This window comes from Nilaparvata lugens, chromosome 6, assembly GCF_014356525.2.
Source record: "Nilaparvata lugens isolate BPH chromosome 6, ASM1435652v1, whole genome shotgun sequence".
In the NCBI taxonomy this organism is placed as follows: Eukaryota; Metazoa; Arthropoda; class Insecta; order Hemiptera; family Delphacidae; genus Nilaparvata; species Nilaparvata lugens.
This window is the reverse complement of record NC_052509.1, coordinates 51474051-51492337: the sequence shown is the minus strand read 5'-3', so window position 1 is coordinate 51492337 and position 18287 is coordinate 51474051. Positions and strand designations below refer to the sequence as shown.

The following is an 18287-nucleotide window of genomic DNA, read 5'->3' as shown; positions in this document are numbered from 1 at the left end:
AAGCTACAGTGTCGGCTGCCCCATAGCCAAGAGTAGGGAATCTGCCTGCCATTTTCCCATTATTCTATCAACCATCAACGCTTTCAACGAGAGAACGAATTTTCTACGTGAACTTGAAAACGTGATTTCTGGTAAGGAGGGAATTTAGAAATTGAACTCATGTAATTTTTTTATTAGTTGAGAAAAGTTGAAGGATAATGTAAAATAATACTAGAACAATGTTTTTGATATCAATACTGATCAATCTATTATCAAGTATCAACCGGATTTTATAAGAATGGTTGATAGTTCAAAGTATTTCAAATTTTATTACAAAGTACAGTACATGTTTAAGATTTTAACTGGGTTTACTTATTGAGATTCTATTTTACTAAAAAATGTTTTGTTTATGAATCATCAAATCAATGTTTTATGCGGGTAGTCTGGCTTACACAAAATACAATAAACTAACCTATTTATAGACTACTAGACCTTTTCCACTTATTCTAATTTTCAATTGCATTTTATCTAGATTTTTAATGATTGGTTAACATACCCTATTTAAAAATGAAGTTTATGTAATTGAGCAAATAACTATCCGTGAATGATTCATGCACAAACATCAGAGATTGAAAGATTTATATTTTTTAATCAAATCAAATCTGATACAGTAAGGTATGGAATTTTGTATATACTCATAGTATAGGCTACTATTGTTATTCATATACAGTATTTTTATGTAAGTTAACTCAATGTAGCTTGATTTTTTTCTTATTTTGTCTATTTATATTGTGTAATTGTGTCACTTAGTAAGTCTAACCTGCCTGGGGTACTGTGGAATCGTGTTTAAATGTAGCTAGGACCTTTCAATTAGACCACAGAGTAAAATCAGTAAGTCATCAATGAGACTTAATCAATTAGTAAGTCTTCAGACCCGGGCTGATGACTCAAGTGAGACATCAACCAGACACCAAAACCTTCTATCTGGTGACACGGCGTGTTGGATTTTATTACTTTATCACCAGAGAGCCACCAGTAGTGGTGTCCGTATGTATAAAGCCAGCAATCTGGGATATTCCAATGCAGATGGTGTCTATGTAAAGCAAGCAAGCTGTGGCACCAATGCTGGTGTCCCTGCGGTGGCCGGGTTTGCGCTCTCAGTTGACACCACAGTAATGTCCAATCTACCAACTAACCACGTTGTTAGCAAAAATACAATTCAAAAGATACAGAGATTATAAGAAATCAGACAAAATGTAATTACAATTCAATAACAAAATACATTTAATGTGTATTGTGATGCTATAGGTAAAATAAGAAGTACATTATAGCTAAAGCAATAATATATATTTTATTAGTATTCAAGAATTTGCATCAATGTTCCATGTTTCAGAAAGAAATTCATCATGACAACTGCAATTCCGGTCAATGGGGTTAAAAGGTTTAAGCCGGGAAAAATAATCGATATCGACATATTTTACAAGATCAGCCAGCAGGTGGCTGACCTTCAGATGACGTTCACCGAAAGGATTGGTCAACTGGAGAGCAAAGTGGATTTGCTGATGTCCCTCTACACGGCACTCACCGACAAAATCGACAACGATGAACTGAACTTGGTGAAGCACGACCTCGAGGTGTCCAGGGAGCACGAATGCTGCAAGGAGAACCTCCTTAAGCTGGCCAATATCGAAAGCATGTTCGAGAAATTCATCGAAGTCAGCACTGTCGAGTGTCAGCGAAATGTCAAACATGATGAGAGGTGCGTTAATTCATCGATAAAAGATAGTTTAAGAAAATATCCGATGGTATAGGGCGTTTATATCTCAAATTTTAATGTTAACTCAAGTCGAGAATCTTAGTACAGTAGTTATTTTTCGTGAAGCTATGTGATACTGGTAGTCTCTCATGCTGTGCCGTTCTTACACTCTCACCCGGCCAAAACAGTAATAATTGATAGACTGTAGTCGACAGTAATCTGCTTGAGTTGACAAAGAATCTGCTTCAAATTTGGAACATGAACGACCTATGTCACGGGATATCTTCTTATTCTATCGTTTCTCTATGGTTAAAGTAGCTGTATAAACGTGACCATATGAATAAATATTGTGCTCAATAAATGAGCAGAACTGAGGGAGTTCCTCAGATGTGACATATCTCAAATGTGCAAGTGTATGAAATTAGATGAACAACACAGAAGGCTCTGTTTAATTGGGTTTTGAAGGTAGAAGGAAAGGTTAGAGAGGGAGATTAGATTTTGGCTTTTATACGGCAATATGTCAATATCATTTGAAATGTTTTAATAATTTTAGATAATAAACACATACAACGAAAAGTTGAAATTCTAGCTCATTTGAGATGAGGCACATACGAGTGACACCCATTCGCAATCGTGTAAATGTCAATTATCATGCCGCATCCACATGTTGGCCCAATGAAGGCCAATGACGACCAGCGCCAGTGTGTGGATAGGTGGTTTGCCAACGTTGGCTACCTCTGGCCGTGATTGGGCACTGGTCACATTACAGGCTCTGCCAGCGACTGGGCCAACATGTGGATTACCAGCTTGCACAGAGGGACATAAGTAGCGGCTACTTGTTGTTATGGGAACGCGGAATCGGAAATAAACACGAATATACATGGAATTATCAATTCCGTATTCCCGCCAGAGTGGACGCTTATTTGACGCTACTATTATTGTCCATGTACATAGGCTGCTTTAAACACTACTCCATACATTTTTCTTCAAATAGGGTAACTTAAGAAATGGAACCACCTTGGATGAAAAAATAAGTTTTCCATTAATGAATAATCGAGAAAATGCATCTCTAGTTTTCTCTTACTCCGATTTTAATATAACTTATTTCATTTTTAACGTTTTTAGTCAACGGTTGGAAAGATTAAAGTAGTAGTTGAAGTTCAAAGAAGTTGAGAGAGGGCTGGATGCGATGAAACTTAGCCCGTCAAAGTATAAAATAAAGGTAGCCAATCAACTAATCTAATCATGAACGTTTTTATTAAGACTTGTGTCTTGAAGGTGCCTCTAAAAACTCATATTTAATTTACAGAAAGCCTTGAATGAATAACTATTATGAGATTGTGAATGTCTGGAGTGAGGCAGGTTGACTTCAGTGTGCCTTAGGCTAGGCGCACACCAGTTAGTCAAGACAAGACAAGACATGATCAGACACGTTTAGTCACAATACTTCACATTGTTGCTTATGACGCAACTCACACTGATTAGTAATTGGAATTAGACATGTCTTCATAAGCAAGTATGTGAAGTATTGTGACTGATCATGATGTCTTGTCTTGTCTTGACTAACTCGTGTGCGCCTAGCCTCATATTGATGTAATCAACCTCCATCCTAATGTGAAAATCCCCTTAGTTGCAGCTGTAGCTTTACTGGCTGAAAAAAACCTTTAAAAGATTTGTCCTCAGTGTTCGAAGCAAGATGCTCCAGTGATAATGCGGTAAATTTTTTTCTGTAGGGGGAGAGATTTTTCACAATGTACTCCCTCTCTCTCACAGCCTCCTATGTGGTTCCAGAACACAATAGCATAGTTAATGGCTATGAAAGAGGCCATGATAGCTAGTAAGCACATGCCTTGCTTCAGTAGTGAGTACAACAACACTTGGAGTGCGGCCACACAGAGAACGATCTGCAATCACATGTGTATCTATATCTATATCTAGACCGCACATCTCAGATATAGAAAAGAATAGGACCTCTGAGTGGCCGCACCCATATAACCATGATGAGCTTTCTCTTGTTACCGAATATTTGTATTGCAGCACTTCATCGCAGCTGACCGTGCTTCTACCCCAGAAAAAGCCGAGCGTTCGAGCACAGTTGAGTTTGGATTCGAGTATTCAGGCGATCACACTGAATACTGAGACGGACTACCCGGATGGCTGCTGGTTGGGAGATGAAAACAACCCAGAAGCTCGAGTTCGAGTTCCTATCACCCCAACGTCAGTATTTCCAATTTATAGGCTATCTATGTTTATTTGGTGTAGATTAGTTATGGTCCTAGTGGGATGTCAGCACACTACATGTGACATGCCACTGAAATGGTTTTGATTTTTTTGAAACAGATATATTAATGCCTTTATTTTTACACTTTGAAACATTAAAAGTGTTGTGGGTGAAGTTGAGGAATTAAGAGGCCCGTCACTTAATAAGAGCCCCTCTTATTAACTCTAAGCAGCTGCATTAAGAATAATTATGTATATTATTGAGAGTGATTGAAAAGAACTTATGTATAATAAATAATATGTTTTAATGAGAATAGTTTTTTGAATTACAATGTTTTAAATGGAGGAAATAGATATAATTTTATTTCTCTTCCTTCACACAATAAAATTAGAAATACCGTATTATAAATATTTGTTGTGAATATATTGTAAATCTGAAACCAATAGGTTTTGATTCTCGTAGAAATAAAAAATAAAACAAAATTAATCCATATTATATTTGAACATTATTTTCGGTTATGTTTGGGTAAAGATGGGGATATGTTGTTAGACGCATCATCACATCTGAACCACCGAACTGATTAACTTGAAATGTTGCATTGCAGAGCACGGGTTACACCTGTTTCCTGCTTTGTCAATAATAAATAAAACAGAATACAAGTGAAATTATAATGACATAGTATGATAAAAATCAAATGAAAATGACGTGGTATGAAGTAAATACGTTCGCATGAAGTATACGTGGTAATACGAAGCAGCTCTAAACATTAGAATTAAATTGAGAATCATTTCCAATTAAATTTTTAACTAGACTTTTGTCAGCATTTTATGTATCGTTTTTTGAAGAATCAGATACGTACTTCGAATAGTTCTCGCTGGAGATTGCTGTTGATCATTAGTTGAATAACTCAAATTATTGAACTATTTTCTCTTGAATTGTTTCAGGCAACTGGTTCACATTGACACTCACTGCACCACACCCAGTAAAATGGCTATTGTATTAGTGGACTACCTGTTTCCAAGAGAAGTATTGGCCATTTCGAATTTATCTGGCAAAGGAAAACATTGCAAGAAACAGTTGGATCCATTGATGGTACGTAATATTAATGCTTTACTGGTTTCAACTTGAAGGATTATTGTACTCTCAATTACAGTATTTTGTGAACACTAATAATGATTTGCACTTGATTTTTTCTGAATATGGATGCATATCCATCTATTATGATTATAGTGTTTCATACAATAAATGAAGAAATAAATAAATATCCAGGCCTATATGTGTTTGAGTAAGAGTATGTCTTTGTATAAGTAGTATGAATACATATGCAGAGCTTATGAGAGGGTAATCATAAGAGACTTGATAGATGGAGGGATAATGATAAGAGATTGAGATAAATGAACCTACAGTTTTGCTGGATTCCAAAACACAGGGAAACGTTTTAGAAGGTCATAACAGTTTGATAGCGGAGCTTGTCTCAAGTAGCAACCCTTCCAAAAAAAAAAAAAAAAAAAAAATATGCGCTCATCCAATCTTTGCTATTAGAAACTGTTCTGCTGCTAGGACATGCACTCTCCAAGGAGAAATATTAACATAGAAAGAGACAGACAAACCTTTCTTTGTAACCTCTTCTTCTTTTAGTTATTGCAGTTCTTAAAAACTGCTTGGTTTCTGCTAGACGCTATGCAGTTAGTACAATTCTTATTTTATTACTTTTGTACACTGTATTTTTCTTGTCTAGATAGTGGTTGTTTCCGATTTTTTATAGATGAGGGTTTCGTCCTGCTGGATTAGTTATGAAAGTTATGTATTAATATTGTTAACCATCATTAATCATTTTCTTTCTGAAATCTTGTGCGCCGGCAGGGAGTTCGAACAACTAGGTACAGCAAACATGTCAGAAAGAAAATAGAGCTTATTCAAACCACTAGAATAAATAAAATTACGGAAACCAGGTCACATCTCAATCCTTACAAACGATAAGACAAAGTAACAAAATTACAAGCAAATGACGAACTCAAAAAGTCCAATACAAGGAAGCCATGACAAATATTTTTTTTTAAATTTATAACTCAAGAATGAAACTCTATATAATGGATAAAGATAATTTAAAATAAACATTTATCCTAATCCAATCCAGTATTTGTTTTTGGTTTACAGATTTACGGAATCCGATGTCATCTGTTCCACAAATTCAATATAACAGAAAAAGAATGGTACAGAATCAAACAAAATATTGATTCAAAATGCAGATCAGCATGGCATAGAAAAGCCAAAGGAATGTTCTTGGGAGATAACAAGGTAAAGTTTCATTTCTTCTTCATGCTTCCGTTGATGATACTGTACTTCTTGTATTTATGGGAATCTGTTCAAGCTTTTAAATGTCTGGATAGAAATTCAGACAAAATGAATTTGCTTTTAACGATCGATCTATTTAACTTTGTATAATCTTGCCAGATTTCAAAAATCCTGAGCAGCAATAATGATTGCAAGATGGATGATGCGATTGACAAGCCGTACATACTTTCTGGGCCAATACTCAGCGAGAAAATGAAGGATGAAGGAGAGTTCGAATCAGGGGTATGTATCTATGAACCACTTTTGATGTTTAGTTGACCTGACAGTAATTCAGGAAATATTTGCTATTGTTTTCCAATAACGAGTAGGTTAATAACATATTTTTTAAGAGTGAATGTTCAGATTTTTAATTGAAATCTACAGCTTTTCATAAAATTTACTTGCTATTTTTGTGATCACATTTTATTCTCTTAATAAAATGATAAATCATTACTAGGGTACCTTCTACCAAATTAGTAGCCAATCATGTCTAGAAAATTTCGCCTTGGCAATCATCCAATTTGAAAGCATGGTACTAGATTATCACAGACGGGAAAGAATGATGAACTGATTCATCACTTGACACACTTCAATTACAATTAGTAGCAGAATCACACATTTAGAGCAAAACACTAATTATTCACATTTCTGATTTATGAAAAGTTGAGGATTCTACAATAATATTTACAGAGGAAGTGCTATCTTATCACTGAGCAATTTCACTTAGACTATGCACAGATTCTTGGTTGCTACAAATCTGCATTAACGTATTTAATTATTTTCATAACTACCTATGGCTTGTCTGATTTACTGTTTCTCCAGTTACTATTATACTTGTCACTTTCCAAGTTCTATTTTTGCCTTGAATTATAAGCAGGCCTTGTATTATAAGCAGGCCTTATATTATAATCTACGAATGTCATAAGATGAGAGTATTGTGTTTAGCAATATTAGGAGAGTAATTTACCCATGTTGGATTAGATTACTTTCTGTAATTATCATTGCTTTATTCATCTTTTTTTTGCTTCTATTTCAAATTGATTATACTACTACTGTTCATCATAAACATCTTCATCTTCATACCTACAGCTGAACTGATTTTTCTCTCAAAATTCTACTAGTAGAAATCTTCTAAAGTGTTTTATATTCCTTTTTGTCGGTTTCCAGGTATTGAAAACAAGTCGAGGACATTTCAAAATAATCCGAGCAACTGCCGAGCAGTTTGCCAAATTACAAGAGAGCGAAAATGTTGTACATACTGTCAAGGTGCTAACTAATGAGGACATGAGCGAAATTATGCCACCTGTAAGTTATCATTATTTTGTCAAGTTGCACGAGCTGATCAAATTCAGTATTTCCAATATTTCTTTATAAAGTTGAAAAAATGGAATATTAGATCGATGAGTTCGAACCACCTCATACTTTGACTAAATACATTACATTCAACCATTTTTTGAACTTTATTGTTTACATTTCGTAAAGTATTGGGCCTTGGTATGTAACGTCTATTGAATCCTATTACATTTTTCGTAGAAGTGTATTTAGCTAAAATGAATGAATATTCATATTCATATTATTGGGATAAGGCGTAGCCAAAGAAGAAGAAGAATGAATATTTCATTGATTTGAAAAAGTATTAATTCGTACTTGAATAGGCTAATCAACAGTGGCTTCTAACCGGATGCTTTCTAAATCTTCATCTAAAGAAGAAATATTTAAATATAATTATATAAAGAAGAATTTCTGAGAAATATTTTTCCCAGAAGAAGCAACTCAGTAAGATCACTGTTCTCTCAACTTGAGATTTTAACAATTTATGGTCAATATGTATTCGATGTGATCTATAGAATATTCTCGGCTTTCTATGCCTGGTTCCTAGGAAACTCTTATCAAATATAATATGCCATTGATTCTATTTGATAAGTGTTCTAGAAACTGGGCCCTAGTTAACTAGGCTTCTCAAACAAAAATAAACTTGTGCTTTCCCTTTAACGTGTCTCTCTCCGGACTTTATTTTGTACCTTAATACTAGTCTAGTAGAGATTTACATGAATAAATTGAGTTTTTTAACAGTTTTGGGCAAGCCTGCTGTGTAATTTGAAAAAAGCACAATATTATAATAAAATACAGTACAGATAATGTGATCATAATAAAAAACAGTACAGATAATGGGATCATAGAGAAAAGATAGTCAATGGTATAGGTTGTTTGTGTTCCAAATTTCGAGCCGATTTTTGATAACTCGAGTCGATTACTGTCGACTACTGTTCATTATTAGTATTTTGTAGGGGGTGGGAGTGTAAGAACGGTACAGTATGAGAGACTACCAGCGTTACATAGCTTCACTAAATAATAATAAAAACTATTATTATTATTTATACTAAAAATAACTACTAGGACTAACGGCTTGAGTTGACAGTGAAAATTTATTTAAACGCCCTATACCAAGGGATATCCTCTTAAGGTGAGTACAGATATCCGCGCCTCGAACACGCTCCACACACGCTCCGATGATGAACGTTACGCGAGATGTTACGCAAGGGTTCGCTAGAGGTTCGAAATATGTTCGAAGGATGATCGCGCGCTTGTTGTACTGTTGACTTCGCTACAACCTAACTTCACAAATAACAAATTATTATATAGATTGGGTGACAAAACTAAATAAAATATTCTGACCAGGGGATTGCTGGGTAGCATAATAATACATTATGTTTATATAATGAATTGACGATAAATATTATGTTTATTGCATTTATGTTGAAGTTTTATTATTACATAAAGGTCTCTCAATGTTTTGAAAGGTGAAAGGCTTGGTTGGTAGTTTGGCTTATTTCTTTTAAATTCTAATATGCTGGTACCTATTTTTAAAGATGTTTTTATAATTTTACATTATTTAATTTTGATGATTTAATCATTAATTACTAATTTTGATAATTTTATATGCTAACACAGAGATCGTAACTGATGCAACATAAACGTTAACCGCACATGCGCAACTATTGGTTAATTCGCCCTAGGAACTTGCCAAGCTCTGTTTGCGTTCCGCTCATGCTCGACCTGCGATCATCTATCGATCTGCTCGAGCGACGTTCGATTGCGGAGCAGAGCGTAAATCTGTACGCACCTTAATGCTATACTTTCTCTATGATGATACTGTACTGATAATGGGAAAAATACCCGAAACTAGTCGGGTCTGAAATAAAAATAATAGAATATAAGGGTACTTGTAGTTGTTTGTAATTGAATATGGAGTGGATGAAAAATGATGATGTTGTTGATTTGCAGTCTCAGCTGTTTTCTGTGGAAGACATGGATGGTTATACTCTGGAGGGATGTGGCAAAGAAACGCTGACCATAGTGACGAAGACGGGTGAAGTGAGCATACCTATATTCGCCACTGAGGACAGCCTTGGAGACGACAGTCAATTCCTCAGTACCTGAGTTCGTCGCTCCCTCAAACCGCTACCTCAACCGTCGAGCATTTGTTCCGCGTGAGTTTTAATTGAACAGTACCAGGTGATCTGGATAACGCTAGACCATACCCATACAAAACGTTGATATTTCCTTTAAAACTAATGTTGAGTGTGATATTTTAGCAAGCAAAGCCTTTTAACAGATGAAGCAATAATATTATTCTTATAGGAAACATACGATATTATAAATAGAGGCCTGATATTCAATCTTAGATTAGATTGAATTCTGTCATGAATGCCTGTAATTATGAAACACCTGTAATTGAAATTATGATATTCTTGATATGATTAATTTACTATGATATTATTATCTTATATACAGTAATTACATGGAATTCGATGTTTGTGATCAACTAATTCTCATTTTAAATAGAGGCCTGATATTCAAACTTAGATCAGATTTAATTCTGTCATAAATATCTATAATTGAATCGTTTATTTCAGAAACCCGTCAAGTGTGGTTTTGAAAATTCCCAAGCAGCAAGGGAATGAGTAGAAAAGTACTTAAAAAGTTGTTTTTAATCGTTGAAAATCATAAAAAATTATAGATATTCATCTATAAATCATTTACAATTAATGAACTTGGCAAAATATTAATTTTAGAATCATTTACAGAGCTCTTATAATGATTCTGAAAAATTTTAAAATGATTAAAATTACTTTTAAACCTACATTGAAATCATTTTTATGGTACCTTAAAAACACTTTGAATTCATTTTTATGCTACCTAAAAACACTTCAAACATTATCAATGATTGATAATAATAAAAACTCATTAATCTGAAAATACATTAAAATAATTGCACATGATGTTATTTTCATGTACATATATAAAAGCAGTAAATTAGGTAATACTCACGCAAAGTAGGCTGGCTAGCTTTTAAAAGTAAGTAAAGAACTGGATCCCTGGTAATTTTGGTATTAATTAAAAGTCTGGGGAATTAAAAGAAATACCATTTAAATGTAGAAAAACATATAATTCATTTTCATTTTGTAGGTCATTGCAATATTATTTCCAGGAGTCACATAGAATCTATATAATACATCAAAATCAATACAATTCAAATAAAACACACACATATTTTCTTGTAATAATATTATTGAATACAACTGGATGAAGAGGAAATTTAACTACTTTATAATCATCTTTAAAAAAGATTAAAACTACTTTTAAACCTACATTGAAATCATTTTTATGGTACCTTAAAAACACTTTGAATTCATTTTTATGCTACCTAAAAACACTTCAAACATTATCAATGATTGATAATAATAAAAACTCATTAATCTGAAAATACATTAAAATTGCACATGATGTTATTTTCATGTACATATATAAAAGCAGTAAATTAGGTAATACTCACGCAAAGTAGGCTGGCTAGCTTTTAAAAGTAAGTAGAGAACTGGATCCCTGGTAATTTTGGTATTAATTAAAAGTCTGGGGAATTAAAAGAAATACCATTTAAATGTAGAAAAACATATAATTCATTTTCATTTTGTAGGTCATTGCAATATTATTTCCAGGAGTCACATAGAATCTATATAATACATCAAAATCAATACAATTCAAATAAAACACACACATATTTTCTTGTAATAATATTATTGAATACAACTGGATGAAGAGGAAATTTAACTACTTTATAATCATCTTTAAAAAAGATTAAAACTATTTTATATCAGGACCTAGTCTTTGAATATACCTTATTTGACCTATGAGTAAAATCATAAATAAATATACTATGAATTGAAAATACTAATAATAATGAATAAGTATTGTATTTAGCTAATGAATAAAAGAAATACTTTGGATTTGGAATACTTTTTGCATATATGTATTACATAAAAAATAATATTTCTTGTATCATTTGGGTGTAACACTATTAATTAATAATACATAATTAATTTATGTACTTCATGATTATCAAATTAATATTATTCTCCAGCCACTCTCGGGCCATGTTACACACACAACTCCCAATGCCAACTCAATCATACAACATATGATACACCTTCCTCCTTCATAAAAACTGAGTACAATATAAGTATAAAGTATGTTAAGAACAAATATGATAATTGTTGAAAATCACACTGTAATTATTAATGTCCAAATATTAAGTTTGCTGCAAGGAAAAACAAAACTACACACACTTACATAATACAAAATTCAGACCACAAGTAAGTTACATAATGATTACAAAATTGACACAATTAACAAATTAACCCTTCAATGCATGATTTTTCCAAATCGTTTGGAAAAATTGTATTTTGTCAATTAGGACTGAAAAAATTCCTAAACGGTTTCAGCACTCAGGGGGTAGTAGAAAAGGGTATGACTCATATATGCATCATCATGCATTGACATAGCCTACCTAAATTTCATCTACAGCATGCAGTCTATTCTATGATATAACTTAGAAGTAGTTGTAGTTTCATAAAAAATCATAAGATATGCTATTATAAAAGTATATGAATGGAATAAACACACAAGAATTTGATTATATAGATTTTTTCAGAATATATAATATAATAGATAGATTACTCACATGGAAATTCTGGTTTGTTGGTCACAAAACAATGGTCACTGAGTAATTTTGTCTCTGAATTCTCACTCTCTATAAACTTTTTATAGCCAACAACACTAAATACACCTATAAAATACCTAGCCTAATATTTCCGAAATTATTTTCCTAATTTTTATATTTACCTAATATTATGTCCTGAATATATTCAGATATTATTTTTTATTGAATTTGGCATCTATTTACATCAACAATGGTCACTGAGTAATTTTCTCTGAATTCTCACTCTCTATAAACTCCTGAATATATTCAGATATTATTTTTTATTGAATTTGGCATCTATTTACATCATCAATTTTTTCCATCAATTGGCATGAAATTCTTTGAAACAGTTCCTCGTTTGGTTGAAGCATAAATTCAATTGACACTTATCACACACAATCGATGAATAACCGCTGCAACCTGGGTACTTGCATCTCAATCTTGTCCCCCAGGTTTGAGTGTGACCTATTCCATCAAGCCTGACATCCATTGGTGGTGGGGCAACTGCAAGTCCTCTTCGTTTTTTCTGCAGCTCCTGCTCCAAACATGATGAACTTGGTCTTCCTCTCTTTGATGTTTCCTTCTCTCCAATTCTGCAGAGTGTTATTGATAACTCCTCGCGAAATTCACCCAGCGTCATTTTTTTCCATGAACCCTCTTCATAAGTAGCCATGAATTCACCACAGTGAGGTCAATCAGATGATAAAACATACGAAAGTACCATTTTTTTGATCTCAATGATATTTTATGCTGTCCAATCAAGCTGTCTAAGAGATCTACGCCACCCATGAACTTCACATACTCCTGGACTATTGCAGGTCTCGGTATTTCTATTTTCTCTTTCTTAGCAGCTACATACCTCTTACATTTCCCCAGAGGCTGTTCTCCAACAAATGTAGAAGCAAGGTGAACATTTTTGTTGTCATTCCAAGAAACGACTACAACATTTATATTATCAACACTTCCTACGCTCTCATGGCTTGTTCCTCTTCGTTCTTTTTTCAAATCTTTCTCTGCTGTTATTGAGATACCAGGGAATCTATTGCGTCGAATTGTTCCAATGGAATGGATTCCTTCTTGTTCTAGATACACAAGCAAAGGCAGGTTTGTATACCAATTATCAAAATAAATTTTGAAATGTTTATTTCTTGGTACAGATCTTGCCAGTCGAACAACAACATTGGCAGATGCACCAATATCTGGCTCACCGGGAAGCACAACATTTTCTTGGCCAGAATAGAATTCGAAGTTATAAACGAAACCTGAAATTCCACTAAGCACGAAAACTTTGAAGCCCCATTTGTGCGGCTTCATGGGGTTGTATTGTTTCATATAATGTCTCACCTTAGTTGCACATATTTGTTCATCAACCGAAAGATTTTCCTCTTTGGGCACACTGTCAAACTTTTTTCTGAGATGATCTATTACAGGTCGTATTTTATGAAGTCTGTCGTGGTTGGGGTCAGTCACAGGTAGAGCAGTAGAATTGTCATTTAGATGTAGATTTTTTTTTATCTCTTCAAATTTATTCACTCCCATCACATTCATGACTAATGGATGGCCAATGTTTTTGCTCCAATAGTTACTTACATTGTTCATTTTTACAATTGACATGAAAATTAGAATTCCAATATACTTTTTCAGCAAGTTTGGCTGAATCTCAAAAGGATGAGCGGGGTCTTTTTGAACACTATATAAGAGAGTTTGCTTACAGATTTTCACTAGAAGTTCCTCGTTGAAGAAATAGCTGAAAACTTGGTATGGAGTTTCTAACTGCATTATTTCTTCAGGGTTTCTCCAGTGAATTGGATGTCTGGTGGCTCAAATTCTTTCCCCTCCCAATTGGTAGTCCTCCTCTGTGTGTTCCTTGTAGGTCGAGGTTGTTGATGCAATGTATCACCTTGGTGTGATGGGCCAGGTTGAGGGTCTACTTTCTGTATATTTTCCGGTTGACATGATGGACCAGCTCGATGTGATGGATTAGCTTGATGTGATGGACCAGCTCGATGTGATGGATTAGCTTGATGTGATGGACCAGCTCGATGTGATGGACCAGGTTGATGTGATGGATCAGGTCGATGTGATAGAGGTTCTGGGTTCAATTCCTGTATATTTTCATGAGATTCATCTTCTTCACCTTCAGCTTGAACAACATTTTTACTCCTCAACTTCATTTTTGAAAAAATTTGATTCTCACCTCCCTGGGCACTTTCATCTTCGTCAGACGAGTCCAAGTCACTATCGGCAGGAATTGTGAATGTGAGCTCAGTTTGCTCCGAATCTCCAAACAATTCCTCCAAAATTTGATCATCGGTCAATTTGTCAATGTCTTTTATAATATAACTAGATGATGCCATTGTGCTACTAGAATTTTGTCCACACCAACTACCTACTACCTAAATTTATAGTGTTGTGTTGTGTTTGGTCAGGAGAACTAAAGTTTGTCTGACCGCCAGCTAGTGCTAGTCCATTTAGCATTATCCAAGGTGCACCGTGTGGGGGCGGACTAGCGTTACACATACTACTTCCCATCTCAATAAAACATTTTGAGGTTAGAAAATATTTGTAGACTTACCTTTAAAATTTCTTTATGAGAATTCACTTAAAAAAAAAAAAAATTTTTTTTCTTTTCAACCTTCAGAAATAGTTGACATCAAATAATATAAGGCATAAAACTATCCAAAAAGGGAATTGAAAATAAAATTATGTTAAAAGTAGGACTTTGAAAATTTTCATCTTCAGCATCTACATTACGCTCTACAGCCCTAAGCCTTGTCTTTTCAGCTGCTGAGTACTGTGCTCCAGTCTGGATGAATAGCTCTCATGTTCATAGGGTTGATGTTCCGCTAAATAACTCAATGAGAATGATAGGTGGTGTTCTAAAATCTACCCCTGTGGAATGGCTCCCGGTGTTGAGTCACATCCCACCCCCAAATCTTCGACGCATGAATGCCCTTACTAGAGAGTACAAGAAGATACAGGAAAATCGAAGCCTGCCAATACATGAGGATATACAAGATGCCAATCAGAGACGTCTGCAATCTCGTAAGCCACCGGTTAGGACGGCAATTACAGCCTAGATTCAGGTTTCCGTATAACTGAGGCCTGGCAACAAGCGTGGTCAGCAAAGCAGACATTGACATCCCATTTGTAACCAAAAGGCCACCAGGCTTCGATTTGCCTCGTAAAACATGGTCGGCATTGAATAGGGTACGAACTCATCATGGTAGATGTGCCTATCTGATGCATAAGTGGGGGAAGGCTGACTCCCCTTTCTGTGAGTGTGGAGCAGTCCAGACTGTGAGACACATAGTGGAGGAATGTCCCAGATCAGCATACACAGGTGCACATGAAGATTTCCTGGTGGCTAAACCAGCATCAATAGCCTACTTAATACCTGGAAGCATGCCTCTAATTTCCAGGTCAAAAGTGACTAAGATATTTTCATTCGATTTATATATGAATTTTCTATTGTTTTCTTTTTTTTCGAATTTTGTGATCATAAATGTGTTGTGTATACTGCCATACGCTAAATAAATAAACCTACTACCTACTCTATTCCTATTCCTACTCCTTTATTCCTATCACATCACCAACCTAATTTCCAAACTTTGAACTTATTATTATTATTACTGATAATAATTGAAATAATATAATAATTATAATTTTAAATATATAATCTTTTTGCAAACACGGGTTGGGCACAGAACTAGAACTCACATAGAACAGTTTGTAAACATAACCTAACAGTTTCGTAAGCAGTGCCATCTGAATGCATGATGGTGCATATATGATTCAATTTGTTTTTGTCCTTCAAATAAAATATTTCGAAATAAATAATAATGTTATTTTTTTCAAAAATATTAAATATTAGGGATTATGTGTGAATTTTTTACACCCAATTTTCATCAAATTAAATAATGAAGAAATTATTGAAAGTGGGCTGTTGGTAGACTTTACCACTACGATGACAAATCAGATGGAAACCGTGATACATATCACCTGCAATAACCTAATTGACTCATATATGCATCACTATTCACTATATAGAGCGGTATTCCTTACCAACCTCATCCTTAACTATATAACTCCTAGGAGCATCAACCTTATCGACAACTTCACCTGGCACCCATGTAGATTGAGACCCGAACTTTCTTATTAAAACATTACTCCCTCTCTCAAATTCAGGTAGAGAACAGGCTGATTTATTATAATGACGCTCATTTGTGTTGTTCCTACTAACTTTACACATTACCATAGGCTTCAAAAGAAGAGAACTTGTGGGTAATTTCGATTTGAGCATCCTATTCAGAAAAAGTTGAGCTTTCTCTATTCAATGGAGAGTTTCTATACTCCAGCAAAAAAATGCCAAGTCTTTGTGACTACTAACAGAACGTCTCAACAAACTTTTAGAAATAGAAACACCTTTCTCAGCAATCCCATTACTACGAGCATAATAAGGACTACTTGTAATAGTTCGAAAATTCCAGTCATGTGCAAAGGACATGAATTCACTACTAGAGAATGGTACATAATCTGAAAGAAAATAATCAGGAACACCAAAACGAGCAAAAATCATCTTCAACTTCTCTATGACACAGTATGCAGACTTACTATTAATTTTCTCAACTTCTATCCAGTTGGAATAAGAATCAATAACTGTGAGGATAGCTTGCTCCACCAAAATCAAATCACATTATACCCGTTCCCAAGGACGGGAGGCTGGTGGATGACTCATTACCGGTTCCTTTCCATTTCTAAATCTGAATTTCTCATATATTTTACAAGACAAAACAACAATTTTCTATATCTGTACACTGTTCTCATATTAGGCCAATACAAAATAGTACGTGCTCTCGCTTTACATTTATTTACTCCTAGATGAGCTTCATGAATCAAGTTTAACATACATTGCTAAACTTTTTCTGGAACTAATACCTTGGAACCCAAAAACAACAATCCATCTTCATGAAATATTTCATCTCTGAGATTAAAATATTTCCTCTTTAGTTGTTGATTTTTTTATGTCTGGCCACCCTTCTTGAACATACTCTTTCACCCTATTCAGAACTGGGTCACTGTCAGTAGCTAGCCTAAACTCTTGTTTCTTTTGCTCTGACATATTTAGCTGATTACTCAAATACAATATTGTTGACCCAATCAGTTGGTTGATTAACAGGCTCTATGATTCTCTCACCCACTAACTTATCAAGTGTTGCTTTCAATTTTGGTTTAATAGACTCTGGGACTCTACGTACAGGATTTATCATAGGAATACTGTTTCCTTTAAGCTCTAACTTCAATTAGTCTGGGAACTTTCCTACTCCTTCAAAGACTTGATTATTAGCCTCAATAAGCGATTTTTTACTGTCATAAGTGGATACAACCTGCTTTGGCTCAGCTGGATTGATACTCCAGAGACTGTACTACCTTGATTTTCCAACAAATCCAATCTTTTTATGAGGCCTAACTTCACACAAGTGCTTAAACCTAATAAGAAAATATCATCAGTATCAACAACCACAAATTTAATTGTACCATATCTATTCCTTACACAGGCATTCACTGTGACAGAGCCAATAGTGATTAATTCTTTGTTACAATAACTTGAAAAGTTGAATGAGTTGGGCTCCAACCTAGCTTTCAAATTAAATTTCTGAAAAATTTTCCAAGATAACACATTACATTGAGCAATCAAGTTTACAGACTAATTTATTGTTCTCAAGTTTAATCCTTTCTGTCCACATTGACTGATCCGAATTACCGCCAATTGTATTGAAGCATTCCATGCACTCCGCACAGCTGGCAGTGGACTGCTTATGATTAAATTACAACTGATGCCACTGGGGAGTTGAGTAAACATGCGCCACTTCACCGGAGAATGAATGAGAATTGATAGTAGTGAAATAATAACCAGGAGGACCAGAGCCTTGTTCCCTTACCATCAGATGAGAGAGCAA

General features: G+C 34.5%; 2 protein-coding genes and 1 long non-coding RNA gene across 4 annotated transcripts; 2 read left to right on the top strand and 1 right to left on the bottom strand.

The window, feature by feature from the left end:
• LOC111048427 (protein BANP) lies at positions 1-6416 on the top strand. Of its 2 annotated transcripts, none has more exons than XM_039431150.1 (5): positions 1-131; positions 1373-1738; positions 3773-3952; positions 4901-5048; positions 6114-6416. In XM_039431150.1, the coding sequence occupies exons 2-5, from the start codon at positions 1386-1388 to the stop codon at positions 6399-6401; spliced, it is 969 nt and encodes a 322-aa protein (XP_039287084.1). In that variant the 5' UTR covers positions 1-131; positions 1373-1385; the 3' UTR covers positions 6402-6416. The 2 variants fall into 2 exon arrangements, with proteins under 2 accessions (XP_039287084.1, XP_039287085.1); XM_039431151.1 differs by having other exon boundaries at positions 4-131; positions 1377-1738.
• Positions 6417-10434, top strand: LOC120351965. Its single transcript, XM_039431152.1, has 3 exons — positions 6417-6533; positions 7458-7595; positions 9576-10434. Exons 1-3 carry the CDS (start codon positions 6447-6449, stop codon positions 9729-9731), a joined length of 381 nt encoding a protein of 126 aa, XP_039287086.1. The 5' UTR covers positions 6417-6446; the 3' UTR covers positions 9732-10434.
• On the bottom strand, positions 10079-11769 carry LOC120351966. Its single transcript, XR_005571671.1, has 2 exons — positions 10940-11769; positions 10079-10431 (listed from the first exon to the last, which is right to left on the bottom strand). It is a non-coding gene; the product is annotated as an uncharacterized LOC120351966 (long non-coding RNA).
• Between the last annotated feature and the right edge of the window lie 6518 nt (positions 11770-18287).